Source organism: Chaetodon auriga, chromosome 21, assembly GCF_051107435.1.
Source record: "Chaetodon auriga isolate fChaAug3 chromosome 21, fChaAug3.hap1, whole genome shotgun sequence".
Classification (NCBI taxonomy): Eukaryota; Metazoa; Chordata; class Actinopteri; order Chaetodontiformes; family Chaetodontidae; genus Chaetodon; species Chaetodon auriga.
Genome location: NC_135094.1, coordinates 10,177,989 through 10,203,240, shown reverse-complemented (window position 1 = coordinate 10,203,240; position 25,252 = coordinate 10,177,989). Strand labels below are relative to the sequence as shown.

Genomic DNA, 25,252 nt, shown 5'->3' with positions numbered 1-25,252 from the left:
CTTGGAAGTTGATTTCCGAGTAAGAAAGGCTTTGATGTTGTTTTCGTGTGGTCCTAAGAAATCACGTCTGGCTGATAAAGTCCATATTCAGTCTGTACCAGCCTGTACTGACTGCACCCCAGGATCAAAGTTCTTGACTCAACTTGATCCATTAAAACATTCTACAAGGCGTGAGCTGAACGTCATACTGATCTTAGCCTTTTACCACCCACTGTTCTGCCTGCGGGACGCCACCAGTGTGTGTAGATCCATTGACTGCTAGTGCTGTTAAATGTTACACAGCGTCATATACGTATGAGTGGAGAGGATTCTCGTCTTTTGGGCTGTTCAAGCCTAAATCATGTTAGTTTCAAAGAAGCTGTTTGTCCAACAGTGAAATAAATGCTCGAAAATTTTATGTCAGGTTCTTTTAGCAGCATTAAAGGGCCAACCAGCCAAACCAGACCAAACCAGTTTACAGTTAAAGGGACCAGGGTTTTTCCAGAATAGAAAAATATGTTGTTTTCTGCAGCGTCAAATTCACGCTGTTTGCTGGTAATTGTATGCACAAACATGCAGCGGCATATTTACGGACCTGCTGAGGCTGCGCTCTGTTTGGGTGCCCACACAGACTGGTATCGCCACTGCACAGATAAATCTGCATGTTATTATCACAGCGGCTATCTGCCCGCTTAACACATGGCAGAAAATGGCTTCTCGCCCTGATTGTATCCTATTGGAGCTGTGCAGCTGCAGTTTTTGTCTGGTTTTCATAAGTCTGTGTCTATTTTCCTACAGTACGTGCTTAAGTGGTTGTTGTGAGGGTGGCTGACTGGAAGGCACTGGCAGGATCTGGATTATAATTCCACATTACCAATCCCGCCCATCTAATCACTCATCTCATTCCAGCAGGCCACTATAATGCGTGTATGTATGTGTTTCTCTGCTCATGCCTGAATATCTGACTCAGAGAGAATTAGTGTATGTGGTTTATCTCTCTGACTTGATGGATCACATTCTCATTCTCCGTCTCCACCTGTACCTCTGCTTTAACTCTCCCTGCCCTCTTGTTCTGTTCATGAACCCTCACATCCTGTCATCTCATTCCCTCCTTGAGTTTTCTAATTCTGTAGGAAGCACTGGCACGGAAGCACATATAGACCTTATTTTCCACTGATGCTTAATGCGGGAACATGCACAGTCATGCAAAGACAGCTCCTCTTCCAAGGCTATGAACGATTGCAAATCAGATCCCAAAGAAGTCAGGGCACTTTGTAAAACAGAATGGCCTCATCTGCTAATCCTTTTTGACATTTCTTCAATGAAAAACAGTACAAAGACAGTATATTTAATGTTTTACCCCATCAACTTCATTGATTTTTGAAGTGCTTATTCTGAATCTGATGCCAGCAACACACATTTCAGACAAGTTGGGACAGGGGCAACAGAAGACAGTATCTGTTGTCCACGTCTGCTTTGGACTGCATGAAGAGCTTCTCACTGAGTTCATTAATTCCCTGCCAGCACCTGAAGGCAGCAGGACGGATATGTTGATGCATCTGCAGCTTCCGATTTGAGAAGCGCCGTGCCATTATGCACGGCCGTCCGCTGTGTTTACCTTCATTAAGTCACATGCAAATGACACCAGGCTTCTACACAATATAACCCCACACACACTTCTGCACACACACAGCAGGCCGGTCAGTGTTCTGCCTGTTTGTGCGAGAAACATCAGATTACTGGAACTCATTAATCCTGTGTGTCACAGCTTCCGTTCCAGAAAGTCATTTCAGTTTTCTTATTGAAATGCAATACAGTAGAGTAATGAATACGACCTGCTTCAAACTATGTCTTTATTTTCTGTTTCAATTGAAATTTGCTTTTGGAAAAACCCAACACCGTCTCCCCGCGGCTTCAGAACATGATGCAACATTAAAGAGAGGATCACCGCTCTGTTTGCTTTCCACAGCAGATGGGCTTAGAGAAAACACGCCGTTTGATATACAACGTTGCGTTCTGTTTGTGTGTGGGTCTCGTCTACATAACTCATGTATGCTAATGCATGTGTGCAATGTGTGTGAGTGGGAGAGAGGCCACATCCCCGTGCATGCCCTCTGGGTACAACTGTAAGGGGAGGACTTGTAAGAAGACACTGCTATGTCAGCAAGTCGGCATGACAATGCCGTCGTTCCCCTGTTTCATTGTCTTTTTCCTCCTCTTGTCTCTCGGCTGGGGGAAGGTCACATGACTGAATTGATCCCCATAGCACAGGGATACATAGTGCTGTCCCTCTCTTTTCGTTCCCTCTCCCAACAGCAGCAGCTGCATTGATCATCTATCATACAGCTTTCACCTGCAGCTCCACTTTCCAAAGAGCGTCACTGAGCTGGACCGAACTGTGCAGCATATCAGAATTCTGAAGTGTGGCCTATTACAAGTAGATGTTATTAGAAAGCAGAGTAGCTCATTTAGTTTTGTTTCGTGTCATGCAGCAGGTGTGGAAATCCATTATTATCTCAGGTCAGAGTGAATAGGTAATGTGCGATGCATAATGCTCCATAAATCAACATGACACGGCTCTTGAGTAATGCGGAGAAGAGGATGTGATTGCATCCTTCAGAGATTAGACAGCTCCGGCGTTACGCGCTGAATACAAATCCAAGGTTGCTGTGTAGCTGCCTGCCATCCATTCTCAGTCTTGTTTGGAGGCTGAGCTTTGTAGGCTAATAGCCAGGTGGAGCGCTACATAATTCAGTTTCCAGCCAGAGAGCGGAGACGGATTACAGAGGGAGGCTCATACCTTAGCAGCCTTTATTGCAGGAGAGAGAAGCACAAAACAAGTGAGCCTTACTGCACATGGCCTGCATGTAAACACACATTGCAGTCAGTTTCATGCGATATAAACCACCGATCATTCTTCTGTTGTGTGAATTGTAGCCTCAACCTTTTAACCCTGCGGCGTTCTGACAAGGCAGTCAAAGTCCCGTCCTCTTATTTTGTCCACGTAATTAAATCAAATCATTAATCTGTGGTAATGAGTTTGGCCACCGGAGAGCTGCTTCATCGGGTGCAACGTGCTTTCTCGTCAGGTCCGGTTGCTCCGCGCTCTCCTCCTTCCTTCTCCGCCGCTCTGGCTGTGTCTCAAGGGTGAGGGGTGAGGAGAACAGAAGGTCAGGAGAGGCTGAGCGGGGGATGGGAGGGGGACACCGCAGACACCATTTTATTGTTATGCCTGAAATTCCATTCACAGCCAAGGAAACCGTGGAAGCAGCTGGGCGCCGTATATCCCAGAATTCCTTGCATTTCTTGCAGAAGCTGTGATCTTTCAGGGAAGGCAGGTTGCAAGTTGAGCTGTTTGACATTTAAAAATGTGCTGTCAAGGATGTAAATAGTCAATTAAACAGGAAGGATTTATTGAACCGGGAAGCACCGTTTCTCCTGTTTTGTTTACTTGTATTTCTTTGAGTTTTGGCTCTGAAGGCATCACCTTGAACTGAAAATTGTGAAGTCTTTCATTTTTTTTTCTGGAATTTTAAAGAAAGTAATCAGCAAATTAATTGTAAATATAAAGCAATCAGTTGCAGCCCTGTGTGGCTGCAGAGGGTGGGCCAGATAACAGAAACACCTTAAGATACAACGCTGTAGCTCTGCAGCGATAATTTCACCAATTCTAAGGCATCAGCAGCCACCTGGGCTTTTACCATCTTGCAATCATGCTTCTAATTCACACCTCTCCTGCTCTTTGCTGCCATTCTCCTCTTCCTGCTTCACCCTCATTCATTCCTACGAGCTGTGAATGAGTCAGTGCCGCTCATGAATGCAGAGGGTCGGGAGGAGCAGAGCTCTTACACAGTGTGGAGGAGGCAGAGTGGAGACAACAGAGCAACGCTGGTCCCTGAAGGTTAGATGTGAGGGGGATGTTGCTGAGCAAGCTTTATCACTCTGTTACACAGCAGGATCAGTCACCACAGACTGCAGCCCAGCTCCTCTCCTCTGTTTCTTTATGTTCCATCACTCTCGCTCCCGCTCTCAGATGTTACTCTTGTTTCTTCATACTTCACCTTTTGTCTTTGTCTCCGCTTTCTCTCCCTGCCGCTCTGAAGTTTATCTGCTTTTATTTCTTTCTGTATCTCACTATATTGCCTTTCTCTTTCCGGATTGTTGCACCACCGTGTCCATCCATCACAAACACCGGAGCTGAAACACTGAAGTGGGGTCAATGATGCACTATAAAGCTCTCTAACCTTCACTCTGAGTCCTGAAGCACCTCCTCTGTCACGTGTCCATGTGCATGCATGTTCATGTGCATATTTAAGATGCAGGGAGAGTCTGACCTTGGCTGACGTTAGACATAATGTTTTTTGCTGCTTGAGGAGTTCTTTACATTGTTCACGTGTGTGTGTGTGTTTTCTGCAGGCCTGTGCGATAAACACATTCTCAAACCTCATTAATATCATGTTGCTGATGCTGGATTCTCCCTGTAATATGTTAACTTCCATGCTCTGTGAATTCATCCTCAATTTCTATCTGTTCATGCGTGTCTAATGCATATAACAAAGTCAGCGCGAAATTACCACAACATATTGAAAGTCAGGCCGGACGGTCACGTAGATGGTTGAAATGCTGACGCTGTATAACTCAAGAGTGGAAAGCCAATCGCTGCAATTGAGAGCTCCTAATCCATTACCTCCACACGTGTAGAAAGCAATATGAGGCCTATAATGCATTGTCCTTCACGTGCTGCTGGTAAAGGTCTATTGCGTAATTGAGTAAAGTGAGCCTGTGGTGCACCATGCGTTCTGCATTGGCATGCACCCCCTGCACTCCACTGGCGTATGCCGCTGCAGCATGTGTGTTTGTGTGTGATGGAGTGCCGCTGTTGTGCCAGAGGCACTCTGCCCTGGCTGCCCTTCAGCCTAGCCACAGCCCTCCAATCCCTTCATCCCCAAATATCCCGGCTTGGTGCCAAGCGGGCAGGGTTAGGGCAACAAGTCAGCCACGGTTTATGACCCCCTCCGTCCTCCAATCGTGCAGAACACTGTTAAAGTGATGGATGGAGTGGCAGGGCAGGCGCTTACACAATCGCCCAAGGGGGATGAAATATGGCTGCCCCTGCCAGGGTGCCCGAGAGCGAGGAGGATGGAGACTGGAGGGCAACCAAAGGACCTTACTTGGTGCTCAACCCTCTGCCTGACCAGTCAACGGCTCAATGCACGCTTGTGTCTGGCTCAAGCCAGAGTGTGTTTAAGTGATGGTGTGTTATATTTGGGGCACAGGAAGGGTCAGCAGTCTGCAAGGTGAGGTGATGCCAATGATTAATCAATGGACTTTTCTTTATGCCGCGCTCCACTGCAGAAATATCCATCTTTACTTGTTGTTTAGTCATATTCAGGGTTGAAATCCTGTTTTGTTTAAAGCAAATCCAGCTCAAAGCTACAAAATCGCCTTCAGATTTGTCCAAATTTACACTTCATCATCATTTTGAAGAGTCAGTCAAGAGGCAAGAGATTTGAATCAGCAATCTATAAAATGATGTGCACTCAGTCCTTAAGGTCTCGGCAGCGTTATAACGAGCCTTTATTATTGCGGACTTTGTTCTGTGCTTGATAGATTGGTGTTATTTTGCCGTACCAGAAAAGCTTGATTCACTGTCTTAGGATTTGTGAGACATTTTTAATTTCAGGATGGAGATGATAAGATAAGACCTCTTGCTGTCCTTGCCAACTATTATTAATTGTTTATTGTCTCTGTGTGGTAATTTATCCAGTTACATTGTCTAACGGTTTGACTGCCGCAGTGAATTGACTCTCCAGCCAGCAGGATATGAGAAATGGCACGGTGAAAGGAGTTAAAAAGATGAAATATGATATGCGAGGGGGAAAGAGAAGAAGAGGCGGGAGAAGCGAAAGAGGGGCAGACGCAAGCTTTCGCTGTTTAGAGCAGTGATTCATGCCTGCTCATATAGATTTATAGGAATGAAATTGCCACAGACCTTCAGACCTCACACGCAGCACACTTACACGTGTTTTATATATATATTTTAAAACGTATACGCTGTGAATGACTGCTACCTTTTCTCTTCCACCACACTTGCATTAAATCACCAGTGTCTTCGGAGCCAAAGGACCTGACCATTGTTGCCTTGCATTTTGTTTTCATGTGTGTAAGCATCTGTGTGTGTGTGTGTGTGCGTCTGCTTTAGGCTGATAAGAGGATTTGTTGGAGGGCGTTTTGTTCTTTAAGTGGCATTTTCCTGTCTTTCTCTTTTCCCCGATCGTTTTTGTTTAAGGAAGCCATGATTTAATTAAGTCTAGATAAGCGTTTGGGCATTGGGACACACTGTTGGAACCACACTGCAGGAGTTAACATGCATATTTGTGCTCTGTTAGCCGCGTCCAGGCTGGAGAGGATGCCCAAAAGCGCTCAAAGTGTTGGGATGAACATGTGAGGGCAGTGAAAGATGCAAGCCTCTTGGGATGAAGGAACGCTGTATGCAAATGTTGGCGGGGCAGATGAAACATTTGGTGAAACAGACTGGGATGATATGGCTTCTGAGCTTCCATTCTGACAAAAACAAAACTTTGTGAGAGGGGTGTGTGTGTGTGTGTGTGTGTGTGTGTGTGTGTGTGTGTGTGTGTGTGTGTGTGTGTGTGTGCACGTGCATTTGTTATGTAACCTGGCAGAGAGGAGGTGTTCCTCTGGTCTCAGGGGAGAGATTAGACACTTGAGCGTTGCCCTGCACACACAGCACACCTGCTACTAAAAACAGACACATGTGTGCGCAAACACACACGCATTACTTGCAGTTTTGAGCTTGTGTGACATTTTTAAAAATTGCTTCTGCCGCTTATCGTTCCACCTAAACCGGATTCTTAAAGTGACGCTTGAGAGGCACAAATAGAGGAACAGGAACATTTCGCTTGGCGTCTGCTTGTGGGTGAGAATTTTGTCATTTTAATGCGTATTCGGAAACACACAGCCGTCATAAAGAGCTAATCCCTCCCTTCAGTCACACACACACACACACACACACACACACACACACACACACACACTAGCAGCAGTGTTCCAGGTGTAATTATAGAAAGTTTTGCCCCCTGATTACAGCTGGTAAATGGCTTTTACGCACGTCTCTGCTGCACGTCCGCAGGAGGTTTTTCCACTTGTCCAACTAAGGTTATCTAACTTTAATGAGTTTTTCCCTTCCTGCGGCAAAGTGATGGAGTGTGATTGGTTCACCTCAGTTACCGTCTGAGTGCCCCAGCGGGTTAATGTTTCGCCCCCGCTCGCTCTGAGGCTTGCTGCCGTTGGAGAGCTGCAGGCGTACCCTCAGGTCACCGCGAGACCTCAGGAGCTCTCAGGTCGGCTGTTACGGACGCTTCAAAAGCTGTGAGAAATGACCTCAGGGCTGGTGGAGAGTTCCCACTGATTTCTGGACAGGTGTTCAGGATACGGTGGACGATGCATCAGGGGTAATGAACAGCTCCCAGGTCTGATTTAAACGCTCACAGTTAACAGCGGGTCATTAATGAAGAAAGTGGAAACACTTGTAGGCCTGGAAACAAAGTGCACTTCCTGTTTGAACAGTGAGAGTTCATGCTCATCAAAGCCGTTCCAGTTAGGAAACCAGTTTAAAGAGCTGTTGATGTTTCTGATTGGTTCTGTCTTTGTTCCTTCTAGCCATCATGTATGTGATGGGAGCCCTGGGGCCTGCAGCTGGCTACCTCCTCGGAGGCGTCCTCATTGGCTTCTACGTCGACCCCAAAACTGTCGTCAACATCGACCAGAGCGACCCCCGCTTTGTTGGCAACTGGTAAATATGCATATGCATCTGTATGACTGCCCAGAGCGCGTATGTGTGTTCGCTGCATGATCTGTTGCCTTTAACAACCCATCTGCTGTTTCTTCCTTTCAGGTGGAGCGGCTTCCTCCTGTGCGCCGCAGCCATGCTCCTGGTCATCTTTCCCATGTTTGCCTTCCCCAAGAAGTTGCCTCCACGCCACAAAAAGAGGAAGAAGAAAAAGATCAGCTCGCCCGGCGACGTGTCCAGCGACGACGACGTGATGAAGGAAAAGTCCAGCAGCAAAGGCCAGAACGTCTCCTCCTCCATGGGCTTTGGGAAGGACATCAAAGGTGAGGAACAGATAATATCAGCTTTCCTTTTTCCACCTCTGGACTCCTTGGTGTATCTTCCATGAAGGGAACGGTGAGTTATTGATGTACAAATGGCCTATAATCCAATCAATGGCCAGGATTAGTCATCTTATCTAATAGTGGGAGCTCCATTGAGATCTCCTGTAAAGATGTTATTGATTTCTAATGGTGGAGGTTGTCCACACAGTTGACCAATGAAACTGGTGATTCACTGTCATCATGGGCAGTTTTAGTGGACACTGGGTTCTATTTGCTTCACTAAATTAATAGTAAACAAGGCTTAAAAACAGACAAGATTTCAGGTTTATTTTAGCCATCTTGAGTTTAAATTAAGGACATTTTGATGTTGTACTCTTGTCGTGTCTTCTCTGAGCCTCATATCTCCTGTATTTTCCTGGGAGAGCCCCCTGGTTAAAGCTGAATTCTGCTCTGGTGTTTCCCAGTTTCTTCTTGCTTAATTCTTCCTCTCTCAGCCAGTCTCTCTCTCTCGTAAATGAGCTCTCAGGGGACCTCAGTCACGTTTCCACACACAGGAGTCGACAGACTCGGCAGCAGAGCAAAACTGTAGCGTCCGTGTTCGCGCTCTTCAATTCATGCAGAATAACAATAAAGTGAACTCTTAACTTGCATTTAAATGGGTGCATACTCATTGATTCATGCTCATGTGCATTCTGCAGAGCGGTCCAGACAGGATTTCGCCTCAGAGAGCAGATAACACACACTGTAAGCATGAATGCGTTATAGCCACCTCAGCCCTGTGGTAGCTCTCCTGCTGCTTTACTTGTCCCAGCAGGACGTTTTGAGCTGTTGTGCAAACTGTGGCTGATTTTGCAGAGTCGGGCACTCTAATGTTTGGATCTGCAATGTATTTTGATGCTGTGTGTGTCCTTCTGTTGAGGCTTGTGCTTGTCTATAGCACAAATTCAGCATTTTCCTGCCCTTCAGATCACCAATAGAGACTGAAAAATGCTGAGTATTTCCAGTAATAGGATGTATGGAGTATTTTGGTCAAATGCTGTTCGCATAGCAATTCTCAACATGTCAGATTTTGCATTTCATCGAATTATAGGTAGTATAGATGAATAGCTGCAGCCGCATGCTGTAGTATATATATCAATCATATGTCATGAGGTGATTACAGATTGATAAAATGGCATGTTCAGACTCACATTGGTCCTTTGAAGCCTCTGTGCAGGAGTCATTCACACTGTCACTGCCAAGTATTTGTCCTTCTATCAGATCCGCTGCTTAGACTTCACAAGCTTCATGGGTTGAAACCACTTGTACGAGCCACGGTGCATTCATAGATATTGCAAATAACATGCTATTATTACCTGTCTCGGCTCAGAGAGAAATGAGTCACAAAAAAGTACATGGATGGAACAGTTTGAGAGAGTCATCAAATAAATTCTTACGAAAAGAAAAAAACAAGTGTGGCAACGATTGCGAGCCAGTGGTCTGTCTGATTGAGAGAGCAGCTGCTGTAGACGTCAACAGGACCTCGCCATCTGTCCCCCTCATGACAAGATTACAGCCCGGCTCCACGGGAATGAAATAATTAGCGTCACTATTCTCGTCGCACTTTTTCGGATAACAGTGACAGATGCTAACCTTTCCCCACCTACAACAAGATCAGTTGATTGGTGCTGAGGCGGCTATCCCCAGATCAAAGCCCCGTGCCGCCCAGTTAGCCTCGTAATAACCTCCCCAATAAAAAGGCAACAATAATCCACTTCGCTTTGAGGCTTCTGTGTGTGAAGCACGAGACAGAAAAGGCCCCATGATGGCCGTATGACTGTAAAGTCGTAGTATGTGGCCTCAGCCAAAGGATTAAAACACCACGGACACACACACAGAACAAAAATGGGGAATGCAATTGTGAGCTCAGTTAGACAAAGCCAAATGTTTGGAAGTGTGACCTTTTGCTCCCAAACGTGGCCTTCGACAGAGAAAAGACTGCACAGACAGAGCACAGACCAAATGACAAAACCTTTTAAAAAGAGCGTATTTTAATTTGAAAGGCTCTCTTAATTCCTCCTTTGGATGGCGTCCTCCCTCATCTTTCAGCCCACAGATGGTTAAGGTCGAGGGTAGACAACGCAGCACTTCTCTGACTGGAATCAGCCCCCAAAGTTCACATTCGTTTGAACAGAGAGGCTTTTTGACCTCATTTCTTTAACATACTGATCATTACTTTTGATGGAGGGACCTTTCGTGGCCTTTTGGACTTCAGCTTAAGAGAAACTCTCTTTTTGGCTTCCTGTCTCTTTCAGTTGACATTGGGTTTTTTCATGTGGCCTTTCTTTGAAGCGTTCTTAACGATTCTGAATAATTGGATATTTCATTCTTATACTTTTTTTTTGCCATTGGGGCGATGGTCATGGATGTAAGAGAGGCAGGAAAAGAAGCCAGACATTGGCCTTAAACAGCAGTTTGCTGCAGCTCAGGGCCGTGTAGTCCCTGCAGCATGTCCTGGGTCTTCTTGAGGACAACCTAACCAGGTTCTACTCTGTTTTCTCTTTTCATGAAGAGGAGCAGCGGCTCCAGTCTGGGGTCCCTGTGGATTGCGACGATCCCCATTTTGTCAAATCTTCTCCTGAAGCCTTTTGCTTCAGTCTTGTTGAGACTGGGGAGCTTGTGTGCTCCAGTGACCCAGAGAACAGTGTTTTCTGCAACCTTGCGTTTCTGGCAAGGACATTTATAGCAAACTTTTCAAATTCATGACTTCAAACACTTCACTGATCAAGAAAACCATCATAGTGGCCTTAAAATGACACTTTCCAACCAAATACAAGTACTCCAGTTTGGGTACTTGCTCATACCAAATACCACTGTGAGCACTTACAATGTTACGGCAGTTCTACCTTTGAAAACATGTTTATTTTCAGCAGGTGAACAGATTAAATATACAACGTGATGCTGTTGCTGGCATTTTAACATTCAACACACGGCTCTGCCATGCATTTCAATTAAATGTAGCCTCCAACACACACACACACACACACACACACACACACACACACACACACACACACACACACAGTGGATTTCAGTGGCACACATACGACATACAGCTGTAGCAGAACAGCTGAAATGTTGTCATGTTAGTGATGTCTGTGAGGACTAAGCCGTTTTCAGACAAGTGACAGGCAGATGAAAAGAAGCTTCTCTGCATTATCATCTACAGAATGTGACACTGAGCTAATCAGCCTTTCACTTTCCACACGTTTTCTCTCGATTCTCCAGTGTTTGCTGAAACGCTGGTTGCTGCTGTTTCCTGCTGCTAGCACTAGCAAACTCCATGAACTCTGCGTTGTGTCGGTTCCATTGGTGTTTTATCAAATTGCAAGTTAAAGGAGCTGCTTTTCACCCTTCCTCCTGACAGTTTAACAGAGTGTAGCTTACAGTCTGCTCTACTTTTCTCCTAAATTATCTCCTAACTGCTGACGTTGCTCCTCCTCCACCTTCCTGCTCTACTGATGAGAGGTTAACATCAGAGTATCAGAGTAGTTTTATAATTAAGAGTACATGAGCACAGCATCAGACCGTTACCTGATACTGATGTCAGTACATCCTTAGTTAATACTGCTGCAGTTGTGCTAATTAGCTTGGCAGACCTGCAGGTTTTATATAACCAGTTTCTCCCACAACTACATTGAATTGGATGCAATCTTGTGTACAAGCAGAGCTTATGTAGATGTTTGGGATTCTGATATAATCTACCCAAAAATGCATTTTTTACATAATTGGCATTGTACATTGATGCCGTGCATATCCTCAGAGTCACACACAGGCTCTTCCAAGACATCTTGTGGACTTATGGATGAGATTTTGGAGATAATCTGCCCTGCTGTTGTGCCTGTGAGTAAGAAACTGAACCCATATTAGCTCCTGTTCGGAAAAATCTTCTGCCATGCTCTGTTTTGTTTTGCCATCCACTGCAAACAAAGTGTACAGTGTGTTAAAAGTCAAGAGAAAGTTAAAACGGTCTCGTTCTGCCTAGTAACAATAATGTACATACAGTTTGACCACATGACTTTTGAGTGGCAGGATGAGAGGGCATTCTGCATCATGTCACCCAAATCACATGGACACTGTCCTCAAGCGAGCCAGAAAGGACATGTTTGCCCTTGTTCTGATGAACCAAGGATGACGGCGTTCAGGCTGCATTTGCAGAGCTTGGTCTGTTTTCAGGCTCGCAGCAGAGATGCACATGATCTGCATACTTGCTGCTGGCTGTATGAGTTTCTTGAAGCGTGACAGGGTTTCAGGCTACAACAAGCATCTGTGTGTTTATATATCAGTGTATGCCTCTGCAGCGTTGCATGAAACAAGGATACTTATCCAGCTGTAATGAGACGTGGCTGCATGTTTGAATGTTACTTGTGAGTGTGTGTCAGAGACATTTAAAGATGGTGTTAAGTCCACTCTATTATAACCTGAGGTCATTATTACATAAGGTTTTTTTTGGGTTACAGACCCAGCCTTTTCTGTCCTTTCTTAATTACTGCTTTCCAGTAATGATTGTTCTTGTGATGATTCCGTCGGGTTCAGTTTGTGTAGGAGTGAGAGGCAAATTAAGAGGCTGATTGTGTGTTAATTACAGCACCACCGGTAATGAAGTGCTCCATCTTGTCTCCTGTCCCTCCCCAGACCTCCCCAAGGCAGCACTGAGGATCCTCAGCAACATGACCTTCCTGTTCGTCAGCCTGTCGTACACGGCAGAGTGCGCCATCGTCACCGCCTTCATCACCTTCATTCCCAAGTTTATTGAGTCGCAGTTCGGTATCCCCGCCTCCAACGCCAGCATATACACTGGTAAGTGTTTCTGTGGACAGTGTCTGTGCTATTCTTTCTCATTCACACATCAGTCAGACGTATTCTGGAGTTGTCTTGTGAGTCACTGCAGTCAGTGTCCCCTGTGGGCCGCCCTCAAGGATGTGTGGGAGATTATAATGAGGGATTTATTTTACAATTTGTTCTGAGCAATAAAAGTAAAATCAAATGTTGTATTGAAACTAATGCAGTCGAGGATGATGGCACCATACAGCAGAAAGAGTTGAGATGAATGAAATGAAAAATCTAACTAAATGCTTTGGCGATTAATCTTTCTCTTGTTTTTGGTATTATTTCAGTTTGTAAAATATAGGAAAATAGTACAAATTGTACTTTTCCACAGCCAAAGGTGCATCATCAGAGTGCTTGTATTGTCTGACCGACTGCCCAAAACCCAAAGATATTCAATTTCCAATGAGAGGAAATGGATAAAAGTGCAAGTCCTCACATTTCAGAAGCCTCAGCGTTTTCGCTCAGTGAATGTCTTCACCATCATTAAAACTGCTGCTGATTTATTGTCCATAGAGAGACTAATTGATTAATCAGATAGTTGTTTCATCACTTAGATTCAGCACAGATATGATAGGATCATCCCAATCGATGAGGGTAAATGGAGCAGTTGAGGACAAGAGAAGCTCTGCCGCAACTTTCCAGCTGTGAGAAAGAAAAGTCAGACATATTTAGGAGAAATTGCGTGTATGAAGCAGCTGTTTCATAGGTTAATTGAACTGTCCCTGAAAAGATCTGAAATAACACAGACTGTTAGATCAATGAGGCACAGCTGCCCTTCATTGGTTTTTCAGTGCAGTGAAACACAGTTTATTCTATATTCCCGAGTTCCTGTGCGTTTATTCTGGACAGGATGACAAACGATGCATCATCACATACTAGATGCTGTTCGTCTGCACCAGTTTAAGCACACATTTGTTCTCACCTCGCCACGTGCACACGGTGATTCACAGTCGGAGGGCAGCGCTATGAGTCATGGACTTTCAGTCAGTGATAAGCTTCCATTATATCCCCTGACTGCAACGCACAAGTCTCCGGTGACTGCGGGAGACGCATTCATCATAATGTGATCACGCACGCACACACGCTCCCCTCTGCTCTGCTTGTGATTTGTGCGCCACACATGTAGAGTGTACGAAGCACCAGTCGAGTCCTTCAGTCTGACACACAAGTAATCTGCTGTCAGGATTATTATAGCAAGGAGCGACTGAAAACTCAATCACGCCAGTGAAAGCATAAAGGTGTTTGTGTGTGTTTGTGTGTGTCCAAGTGTTCTGCTGGCTAACATATGGTCATCTCTGTACACACACAAACACACACACAATACCATTGCCTCATCTCATCTGCCTGTTGCCAGGATACAAGGGGTAAGGGCAAACGGGTGGTGTGGTTGTCATGGCTACCCATACGATGCCAAGCTGCTGGGATGTGATGATGGTTGGAGAGGAGCAGGAGGAGAGCGCTCCTGTTGACGGGAGCATGGCGCTTCCTCAGGCGGCCAGATGGACCGACCAACTGTGACGTTTCCCCGATGACTGTGAGAGATTGTTTTTAAAGGATGAGCAGAAGACCAGAGCGGCGTTTCCGCATGTTTTGATATCATCTGGTACTAACAGTAGAGTTAGTCTTTGGTTTGGTTTTAACCTGAATCAGTTAGGATTAGCTTTCAACAATTTAAAACAACAGAAGTTGATATTAAACAAACAAGAAATTAAAGATTGACGTTCAGTGAACTAAAAAAATTGACTTCGCGGGAGAAAACATTAATAACATTTTAAAATATTTGCAATTTAGCTGAATGAGCACCTACTTTTAATTGCGTGTACATTAGTTTTCTACTTAAAAAAGAGCAAGGGTAAACAAGGCTAAGTCTACAGCCATGCTAACGTCACTGTGACGCCGCCTTAGTTTAGCGTGTTAGCATGCTAACATTTACTAATTAGCAGAAACTTAGACCGCAGACAGAGTTAGCAGCTAACTGGTCAACACAGTTGAGCATTTAGCAGCTAAAAAGCCAGATACTGCTTTTCCCTCTGGGGTTTGTGAAGAGACAAAGAGAGCTAAAAAGAAAGTTAATATTGGACTTGTTGATGTTTCTGAGCTAGAAATGACTAGAATTAGGTGTCTAAAATTAGCAGCAATAGCCACAATGGCTGACAAGTCCAAAGAAGGGTGTGTACGAAGAAAAACATCATAGCTTTGTCTCAGTGAAGCTATCTGTAGGAAGTGAACCATAAAAAAAACCACGACGTCAAAGTGAGATAAATGGAAGTCTTGCAAATTACCACCTCGATGAGTGTGTATCATGCCCGGTTAAAGAGCCGCCGCTGCTACATGCTCATTAGATGTCGCTACAGAAATAGCAGTGTAACATATCACACACGCCTCCTTCAGCTGCAGTTTCCCCCATGCTGCTGTATCTGCTCTCTGACTCTTTTTCTTTGTTTTTTTCTGTCTTCATCTCAGCCGTGTTCCTGTCAAACACTCTCTTCTATCCCTGCTGTACAAGCGGCAGTTAGCGAACGTTTGTCACGAGATTCGCCGCTCCTTCGATGCAGGATCTCAACAGTAGATTAGGACCGACACGCACACGTTTATCAAACGACTGCGCTCACATTCATGCCAGCAAAGCCGTTAATCCAGATAAATAATGTGTAGATCATTGAGGTGGCATTTAATGTTACAGCACAGTGTGTGTGCACCTTTATGTCGCTGTGATATAATATCTGCTTCGGCTATGTACATGTTTAATCCTGTAGAAAGCTCAAGGCTTTAGCACAGAAACATGCACTTACAGGATAATATTCTGCTCTGAGCATGCTCAAAGAGGCGCTCTCTTCCCCTCTCTGTCTTTCTCTTGGTCTCTATGTGACACTCACATACATAGAAGGAGAAGCCAGATGACATTTCTGTGTACTTGGATCACTTCTGTGTTGATCCTCTCTCTTTGACGACCCTCCGCCCCCGCTGACTGACCCCGTCTTGCTCGTTACCCGGCCGCGTGCGCCTGCGGCTGGGCTCACGGGCTGCCATGTGCAGCCTCCCCGGGCCTTAACCCCTGCACGATGACACTTTCCACCCGGTCCATCCTGCCAGCAGCCAGCTCTGGCTTTCTTCATGCTGTCAATTAAAGCAGCTCTCATGGACTGAGAGCACGTGCCACAGCCTGAAATGACTCACTGGTGGCCCGTAGCATAGCCTGGTCACATTGATACAGCAAAGCCTTTCTGCTCTCCTTTTCTTTGAAGTTATTTATTCTTGGTTTAATGGGGGAAGTCACACTGAGATTTCTTTTTCAAGCCGCTGCGTCCTAAAAGACGTCATACAGTCTTTCATATAAAAGCACGACATTTTCACATGATGTTGGTTTGCCTGATTAAAACACTGTAATGAATTCAGTGTCAATTAGCTGCTCTATTTCTGTGCCAATTGCAACACTTGTGAAGTTTTCCCTCCGTCTCACCTGCTCCTTCTTTTCTCCGGTCTGCCTCACAGGTGTGATCATCGTGCCCAGCGCCGGGGTGGGCATCGTGCTGGGGGGCTACATCATCAAGAAGCTGAAGCTCGGCGCCAGAGAGTCGGCCAAGCTGGCCATGATCTGCAGCGGGGTGTCCCTGCTCTGCTTCTCCACGCTCTTCATAGTGGGCTGCGAGAGCATCAATTTAGGAGGCATCAACATACCCTACACCACTGGGTAAGGAGCTCCTGTGTGAGTGCATGCAGCTGTCTGCTTCTTGCTTTAGCATGTGGTACTCTGGAGCCAGGTATGCATTGGTGTCTAAACTGCTTGTTAAAAAAAAAAACATTTGTTTGCATAGGAAATCGTATCTGATATACACACATACTGGAGGAGGTTTGTGGGCCTGGAACGCTGTCACCACTGCCATCATCCTCATGTGTTGTGGCGCTGTGCTGGAGTGCGAATGACTAATTAGCAACACTGGCATCTGCTCTCGTGGCTCCAGTGAATCACTCTGCCACCTCTATTTCTGAAGCCGCCGCTCGACACCACATCAGCAGCCAGGCTGCAGAGCTAGCAGTCATCCCGTAGTGTCAGGCCCTGCAGACAGAAGTACGAAGCAGATGTCTTTTGGCACACAGGGTTATGAACACACTCATACAGACGGACGCATAGAGGCTCCATGCATGGAGTCACCTTGGATGATGCCCTGCATAATGCATTAATATCCCATCTCATGATTCTGTGCACTGCTTGTTTTATTTGTGCCAAAAATCAATTTTGTCAACTTTGCAGTCAGAATTTCAAGCATTAATTCTGAGAGTACATAGTCTTAATCATTAGATATATAAAACTGAACTTTGCTAATGGACCTCATCAGTATGGACCAGCCAACTGCACCATCTCCACTGACCACACAAAGGTGAAACTGCTAAACCTCTGTGAAATTTGCTTTTCACATAACTGCGTTAATCAAAGTGATTATTTGCCAAATAGTCCGTGTGCCCTTTAAAGCCCCACAGATGACCCATTAATAACTGCAGTCTTTGTTTAAGCCGGTGTTTATAGAGGGGTGAACAAGACGTGTGAGCCGGTGGGGCTCCTCATTATGAACAGCACCGGTCACTAGTCACTGCTAGCACCCACATGAGGAATGTTCAGCCCAGGCGCACCCTTTGTGTCCCCTGTCTGCACTCCCACACTAGTCTAGACATAGCTGGAGACTATGTGGCGAAAAAGGTGCCACAGTGCACATCAGGAAATATGTCAGCAAATGTGATGCATGATTAGGACTTGGGCCTGTGTGCTTAATTAAAAGCTGCAGTGTAGTCAAAATAAAGCTGTCCAATGATCAGAATCCTTATTTCCTATTTACAAAATAAGACCTCAGAATTGGTTTCCCATCATTCTCCGTGTTCAGTGCCTGCGGTGCTAAACCACATTAAGCCTCTGGCTGTCTTTGGCTCCCCGTTTGGGTTCTTATGCAGTGCCGCCTGCACGCAGCGACGCAACATCTGGAGGGTTCAGCGAAGGCCGGGGCTTAGTCTGGAAAAAAGGAGGCACATTGAGTGCAGTGAGCCTGCGACTTTCTACGTGCACGCAGATTCACACACATGCACACACATGCACACACGCAGACAGACAGACACACACTCCCTCTCTGCCTCACGCACTGTCTGGAATGTGACACTGTTATGTCAGGACAGGCCCAAATGTGCTTCCCCTCTTACAACCGACATGAAAATGAGTATGACTTTATGGTCTTTTGAAAAATGATGGTCCACTGATTTTAAGAAGTAGCATCATATAAAATGATTAAAAAGTAAAATAATTTAAGCTTTTTCCTGGTTGGAAGGTTTTCGTTTGTTTTTGTGTAATGTCTTTTGGCAAATGCAAATAATCATCTTCAATACGCGATCAAAATACACACGTTCAGAAGGAGATGTCAGTCAGTGTTGGTTTTGTGTGTGTGTGTGTGTGTGTGTGTGTGTGTGTGTGTGTGTGTGTGTGTGTGTGTGTGTGTGTGTGTGTGTGTGTGTGTGTGTGAGTGTGTGTGCGTGTGTGTGTTAGCGTCACTCCCAGGCTGCCGTGTTGTTAGGGCCCGTCCGCGGCTGTTCCGCAGGGCTCAGAGCGAAAGCCTCCCAGAGAAAACCCAGGACTCGCTTCACTGCTCCTGGCTCAGACGCAGCCAAAGTCCTGTTTGGCTTAGAGCGACCGTTCCCACACTGCCTGTCGAGTTGCTGGAGGTGTCACTTCCTCAACCCCCTCGCCTCCGTCCTTCTATCATCACACATCACACGAGCTGCTGGACGGCAGGATTAAAGCTAATTAAAAGGATTATGTGCAGCAGATTAATAAAGAGACGCAGAGACTACAGTAAACACTGTCAAGAAGATTGGCAGCCTCTTCATTCTGCTTCATTTTCTACTGTTGCAACACTGTTTGTCTCTTTTTCCTGCTGAGACAAACCTTCATGGAGGCAGACCATGCAGGGGACAGGATGTATCATCCTCTTTGCAGTGAGAAGCGTCGGGTTTTATGGGAGTTGTGGTGTAATAATGCAACACACAGCACCATAAATTTGGTTTTCCAGGCTAAATGTTGTGCTGTTATCCCAGCAGGGCCACACTTGCAAGAGAGGCTGCGCTGACGCTAACCTAGATAAATTAATGTAGAAAATGAAAAAGTGCTCCTACAGATAGTTCAGGTCCCCTGCCTCTGGCCCTCGCTGATACAGCATGAATGTGAAAACACATCTCCAAAGTGTGAGATAAACTACCTTGTTAATGCGTTTTAACATCTAAAATGTTTTGAGAGGTTCGGAAAGCAGGAGTTATGAAGAAGCATGTAGCCGCCGCACTGGAATGAATTTCAAGTGAGCTAAGTGGCCTTTACGGTGGAGTCTTTCAATAAAAGACTGCATGGAATATAAACGGCGCTAAGAGTCCGGCTTCAAAGCTCAGTTTTGTGGCACATGGATGTGATGGGCCCCCTTTTCCTGTGTCTGCAGTCCGACCCTGACGATGACCCACAGGAACCTGACGGGCAGTTGCAACGTGAACTGTGGCTGCAGGATCCACGAGTACGCTCCGGTCTGCGGCTCCGATGGCATTACCTATTTCAACCCCTGCCTGGCTGGATGCAGCACCGTGGGCAATGACAGCACCGGGGTGAGTACACACACACACACACACACACACACACACACACCAAGCAGCGACCTCCGGAGCTGGAAAATGAAGCCAACATGGATGCACCAAAAACTGCAGTTTTGCAACGATTTTGGTCTCTAAAGCTAACTTCATGACTCGTTTAACATATATTAAAGCTTAAAGTTATGCATAAATGTGACAGCTAGCCGCTAGGTTTCAGCAGCCAGGTACACTCAGTCCTCCTTACACAGTCTGACACACACCCACACACACTCATGCACTCATAACGTCTTTGTTTTCCTGCCTCACAAATAATTGTTCTGTTGCCATTTATTCAACAAGTCGAATAGAAAAGGATTGATGAGAATGATTTCAAAGAAGTTTCTGCTCAAGGACACATCCATCAGAATGAAAACACAAAGACGTTCCTCTCCCGTAGCTCTGAAAGCACAGGAAGTGTCAGACTCGGCAACAATGTCAGATAGGAAATTCTAACAACACGAGGAAAGTAAACATCTTGACTCTTTGTCCGGATCACTGATCACGTCACCGGTGCCACCCGGTCTGCGTGCGTGTGTCTCAATCAGTTTTCAATATGGCGACAATATTATTAGTCTTTGAATAGAATTTGCTTCAGAGTAACTGGTAGGATTTGCTCCATGTGTTTTTTTGCAGGTCAGGAACTACACCGACTGCGGCTGCGTACAGAGCAGGCAGGTCATCACTCCGTCGTCCGGCGGCCAGGTCAACCAGCTGCAGCTGGTCATTGTTAAAACCTACCTGAACGAGAACGGCTACGCTGTGTCGGGGAAGTGCGACCGCACCTGCAACACCCTCATCCCTTTCCTCATCTTCCTCTTCATCGTCACGCTCATCACCGCCTGTGCCCAGCCCTCCGCCATCATCGTCACGCTCAGGTAAGGGAGCTGACGCTGATCCTTTCCCAGCTCTCTTGGTTTGGTTGGTGGTCTCAGTTTGTGTACACGCTGCTTAAAACACTCTTTTTTTGTGAATCAGCATCACATCTATGCTGTTTCTCTTCTCTCAGGTCGGTTGATGAGCAGGAGAGGCCTTTCGCTCTCGGGATGCAGTTCGTCCTGCTCCGAACTCTCGGTAAGCTCCTCAGTATTTGCACTCTGATGGCTGGTAAACACGTTGGAGCCGCTGTATGTTTCTATCTGCTTTTGTCAGAAAGCGCAGAAGTTAAAGGTTAATGGATCCTCAGGATTTGGCACAAAACGTGCAGCCAGTCACGTCTCATCTAATTTCCATCGTTGAGGCTTTTCCAGCTGGTCTGTAATCCACTTTTCTAACGCTCTGTTTTCTCCGGCTCTAATTCTCTCTCTCGTCCTTGATGACGCCTTCCAATTTTAACGAGAGCAGGGATGCAGCACTGCACTGGACCTCTGTGAGCTCGTGTGTGGAGAAGTGTAGAAAAGCCCTCGGGGTTCATAAGCACTGCCCCAACATGCCTCTGATCCGCTTGGTGCGGCCGTGTGAACATACAGCTGTCGCATCGCTTCTCTTAAACCATCTCAACATGTGTGTTTGCAGGGCAGGAGAGTCTGGATTTGTGTGGTCATACACTCGGATGCTGAAATCTGAGTTATCTGCTAATTATACAATCTGATGCAATCCCAAACAACAGCTGCGCAATACATTTTGCATTCAGAAAATTACCAATGTGGCCTTTTTGTGTCCACAAAGCTGCTGATTCAGCACTTAAAAGTCTTAATTTTTAGGCTGTAGTTAATGATGATGTTGTGTTGGGTTCATTATCTTAAAAGGTGTTTCTAATATTTTGTCCACTTCCATTGACGCACACAAAGGGATCAGTGCTGCTCCTGATCTGCATGAATTGGTGCCACCAAGTGGTAGAAAGGCGGTGCTGCAGTACAGTTAATCAAGTGTCTTAATGCTGTATCCCAAAACCACGACACTGTATACAGAGTGTACTGTATGCTAGTATTTGAATAGTATAGATGAAATGTATGTACTTTACTGTGTTGTCATAATGATACATGTGCCGGAAGGTTTTCAAATTTACTTTACGCACTGTATTGTAATACAATAGTACAACAAAAATCAAGCGTTTTTCAGTATCCATATCAACATGAAGCCCCTTAATCGTAATTCTGTCTCTGTAAGAATATTTGTGACTGAATAAGAACAGAGTTAGAGTTTAGAAAAAGAAAAAAAGAAAACAGTGATTGAACTCTGATTGGTTCATGGAAACACGACATCACCTTTTTCCAACTGCCCACCTTCAGATTTTGACGAGTTCAGAAACACAAACAGAGAAACTGGTGAAATAACCAGAACTGTTAGAATTGACAACGGTTCTGTTTAAATTGATGGAGAAAAAAGGTTTTCAGGCCATTAAATCACAGTTTCTAGTCTAAACGAGCAGAGAAGGAGTAGTTTGGAGCTTGGAGCCGGCAGAGCTCATTAAGGTTACTGATCACGTCTCTCCTCTTCCTCAGCCTACATCCCCACGCCCATCTACTTCGGTGCTGTGATCGACACCACCTGCATGCTGTGGCAGCAGGACTGCGGCGTGCACGGCTCCTGCTGGGAGTACGACGTCACCTCGTTCCGCTTCGTCTACTTCGGCCTGGCCGCCAGCCTCAAGTTCGTCGGCTTCATCTTCATCTTCCTCACCTGGTACTCGATCAAGCACAAGGAGGAGCGGGCCGAGCGCTGGCGCCAGCACCTGCCTCCGCTGGGCACCGTCAGCGAGCTCATCTGCCACGCCGGCGGCCACAAAAGCCACGCGCGCACCCGCTCCTGCCCCGTGTTCATCCCGCCGCGGCCCGACCCGCCCGCCGCCCTGCTGCTCAACCGCGGCCACAGCAGCCTCAGCTGCCCCGGCAACGCCCTCAAAGCAATAACCCCGCCCATCATGTTGCCGCATCACCACAGAGGCTCCGCCCATGTCTGAGAGCACGCCGAGCCTCCCTCGCGGAGGTTTCATCGTGACACGTGCCTTCCTGTTTGTGTTTCTGCACCAGGCGGTGTCTGCTTTACACCAATCAGACACCAGGCGGGGCTCCACAGCTGCTGTGGGACTGACGGGCAGAGACACAGCCGCGCCCACCATCCTCAAAGGGCTGCTCATTGTTGTTTAGAAGAACAGGAGGCTGACAGATGTTCTTTTATTCTGAGCATATCACCGGCTGCAGCCACACACAGCATCCACGCAGACGTTCGGACGCCGTAAAGACATCACATGGTGCTACTGTTCAAAGGCAGGGCATTAAAATCTCTGTACAGACAGACGAGTCGTCATCAACACAGCATCTAAAGCACAACTGACAAACCTGTACTATGCAAGATCCAATGTACAGCTCCCCCTGTGTTCTACATCCTCTCTTCTTCCCCGCTCACGTCATTCCACCACGTTGTTGTCGGCTCATCCGTGATCCCATCTTCCCTTCAGTCTGTGAACATATCAGCGATCTGTCTTGCGTTTGAGCCATTCCACCCTGTTCACCTGTCTGTTTAACATCGTTCGCATCTTCACAATCGACAAAAGTGGGAGTTCTTTTCTTCTTCTTTTGTTTTTTTAAATTCTCGCACCGCTTTTATTTTTCCCTTCCTTTTTTTCGTAACAGTGCCTCTCAGGCTGTCTCGGCCAGTCCAGTACACAAAGCTAGCTACCAGGGTAAACGCTAGCTCCTGAAAAAGCCAGTCACTGTCCTCTCAGTTGAGCGACAATATTCTGCTTCGTTGCGTTTGTGTTTGGCGACAGCTGCCGCCGAGCTCGAGTCGCCGCGCTCGGAGGTCAGAGTGTCTCGCCTCGGCAAGATAACCATGTAGCTGAAAGCCGACAAGCACCGGTGGTACAATGTTTTCAATGACTTCTATGAAACGTCGAGTCTTGTCAGGGAGCAAGATATCTATGTTTCATAACACATCACTCCACTTTATTATTACAGTGTGTAATAGTTAGCCAAGTGGCAAACATGAGAAAGAAGCAAGAAAGGTTTCTCCTCTCCGACCATGTGCTAAAGCTACTGTGAGTCCGAAAGATGTGATTGTACTTGAGGCTGGAGATGCGACGGAGGTTCAAGAAAACGTGGCAAAACTGCAGTTTTCTTTCCAAATTAGAGCCGTTTCGAACTTCTCAAAGTAAATTGTTTTCTATCTGATCTACGGCAACAATCAGCTACTAATGACAGGATGCTTCATCTTGGCTCTGCATTGCAATGGCTTCTCCATTCTAATGGTCATCAGATGTACATAGTAGTTATCTAGTAGTTTAGGCTTTTTAAAAAACAAGTAGTGCGGCAGGCATGTAAAACAGTGAACCTCCTTTTATCAGCGAGAGGGATCTGAGTGTTCAGTTCCTGGTGTTTGGGGCCCTCTAGTGGACAGAGAGATGATTGTGAGAAGGCCAGTGAATGTTGCTGTTGTCTGTACTATGACATTCTTGGTTAAAAGGTTAATTATTAAACTTAATCACTGCACTGAATTTAGCTCTCCAGTTTTCCCAAAGACAGACCCGAACAAAAGATGGCCCGCAGGTCATGTGACTAAATTTAGTTTGGTGGAGAAGTCCACACATTGGGTGTGATGGCAGGAATCAGATGAATGTGTCTGAACAGTTCAGTTCAGTTCAGTAGAAATGTGTCCTTTTCTTTTAGCTTGAGCTCATGTTATTGTGTGGAAAAGGTGGTAATCAGGCCTTTTCATGTTAAAAAAAAGAAGCTTTGTTCAGGATCAGGTGGATACAAAAAAAAGACAAATCTGTGGCACGTTGTTTTACCACATTTTATGTATTTTTTCTTTTCTGAGGGGGGTAAAAGTCGAATAAAGTTAATGTATTTTATATTCCGATCAGCTCGACTTCATTTCAGCTATGGAAAGTTTGGGTGGAGCGAAAGGAAACTCCGACGCAGTGAACACATTTTAAAAGTTAACGTTTTGGGCCAAGATTGGTAGTATTCTGCCAGGTGAAGATTATCCAGTGCTAACGAGTGACTGATTTTAGTATTACTGTAACTTAGTACCTCAAATTACACACTCATACGTGATCATCGTGTAAATATCGACAAAGCAAGTGAAGCGTATTATAGAGCTCACACATAGTTAGGAGCATATTTATGAACTAATCCATGACATTGTAGTAAAAAGAGGAAAAAAAATTAAGATTAAAGCTACAAAAAAATGAACAAAAACGGTGGATTTGTCTCGCGGTGCCTGAGCAGTATTATCACACGGGAAGGGTTGAGTTTGCTTACGTCACGTGTTGGGGGGAGGCGGGGGGGGGGGGGTGTTTGGGTTATTGCGATGTTAGTTTTTCTGTCGACTACACAATTGAATTCATATAAATGCTGCAGTGATGTTACCCAGAATGCCCTTCTCTCCATCTGTCATGATTCTGTAGCCTTCCGCTGCCTTCATGGTCGCCTGCTAACGTGACTGGAAGGCCAGACGCAGACTTTGCTGAGTCATCCTATAATTAAACATTTATTGTTCTGATTAAACGCCAAACGAACAGTAAAAAAAAAACCAAACAAGCCAAGCAAGCAGCGCGCTCTCTGCAGGGAAGGGCACAGAATCATCCGGTAACGCCACAGCGAGCATCGGACACAGCAAACGCGGAGGTGTCCGCCTTCACCGTTCACACCTGGACGGCTTCAGGTTGATTGTAGATTTG

The 25,252-nt window shown here is 45.9% G+C and overlaps 1 protein-coding gene across 1 annotated transcript in view; it reads left to right on the top strand.

The window, feature by feature from the left end:
• slco5a1 (solute carrier organic anion transporter family member 5A1) overlaps positions 1-25,112 on the top strand; it is a 40,483-nt gene extending 15,371 nt beyond the window's left edge. The window contains exons 3-10 of the mRNA XM_076761230.1: positions 7,660-7,792; positions 7,895-8,112; positions 12,787-12,951; positions 16,474-16,672; positions 19,449-19,608; positions 20,266-20,507; positions 20,639-20,703; positions 22,074-25,112. Coding sequence (XP_076617345.1) covers positions 7,660-7,792; positions 7,895-8,112; positions 12,787-12,951; positions 16,474-16,672; positions 19,449-19,608; positions 20,266-20,507; positions 20,639-20,703; positions 22,074-22,531 — 1,640 coding nt within the window. The 3' untranslated portion in view covers positions 22,532-25,112. The remainder of the gene's footprint in view (positions 1-7,659; positions 7,793-7,894; positions 8,113-12,786; positions 12,952-16,473; positions 16,673-19,448; positions 19,609-20,265; positions 20,508-20,638; positions 20,704-22,073) is intronic.
• The last annotated feature ends 140 nt before the right edge of the window (positions 25,113-25,252 follow it).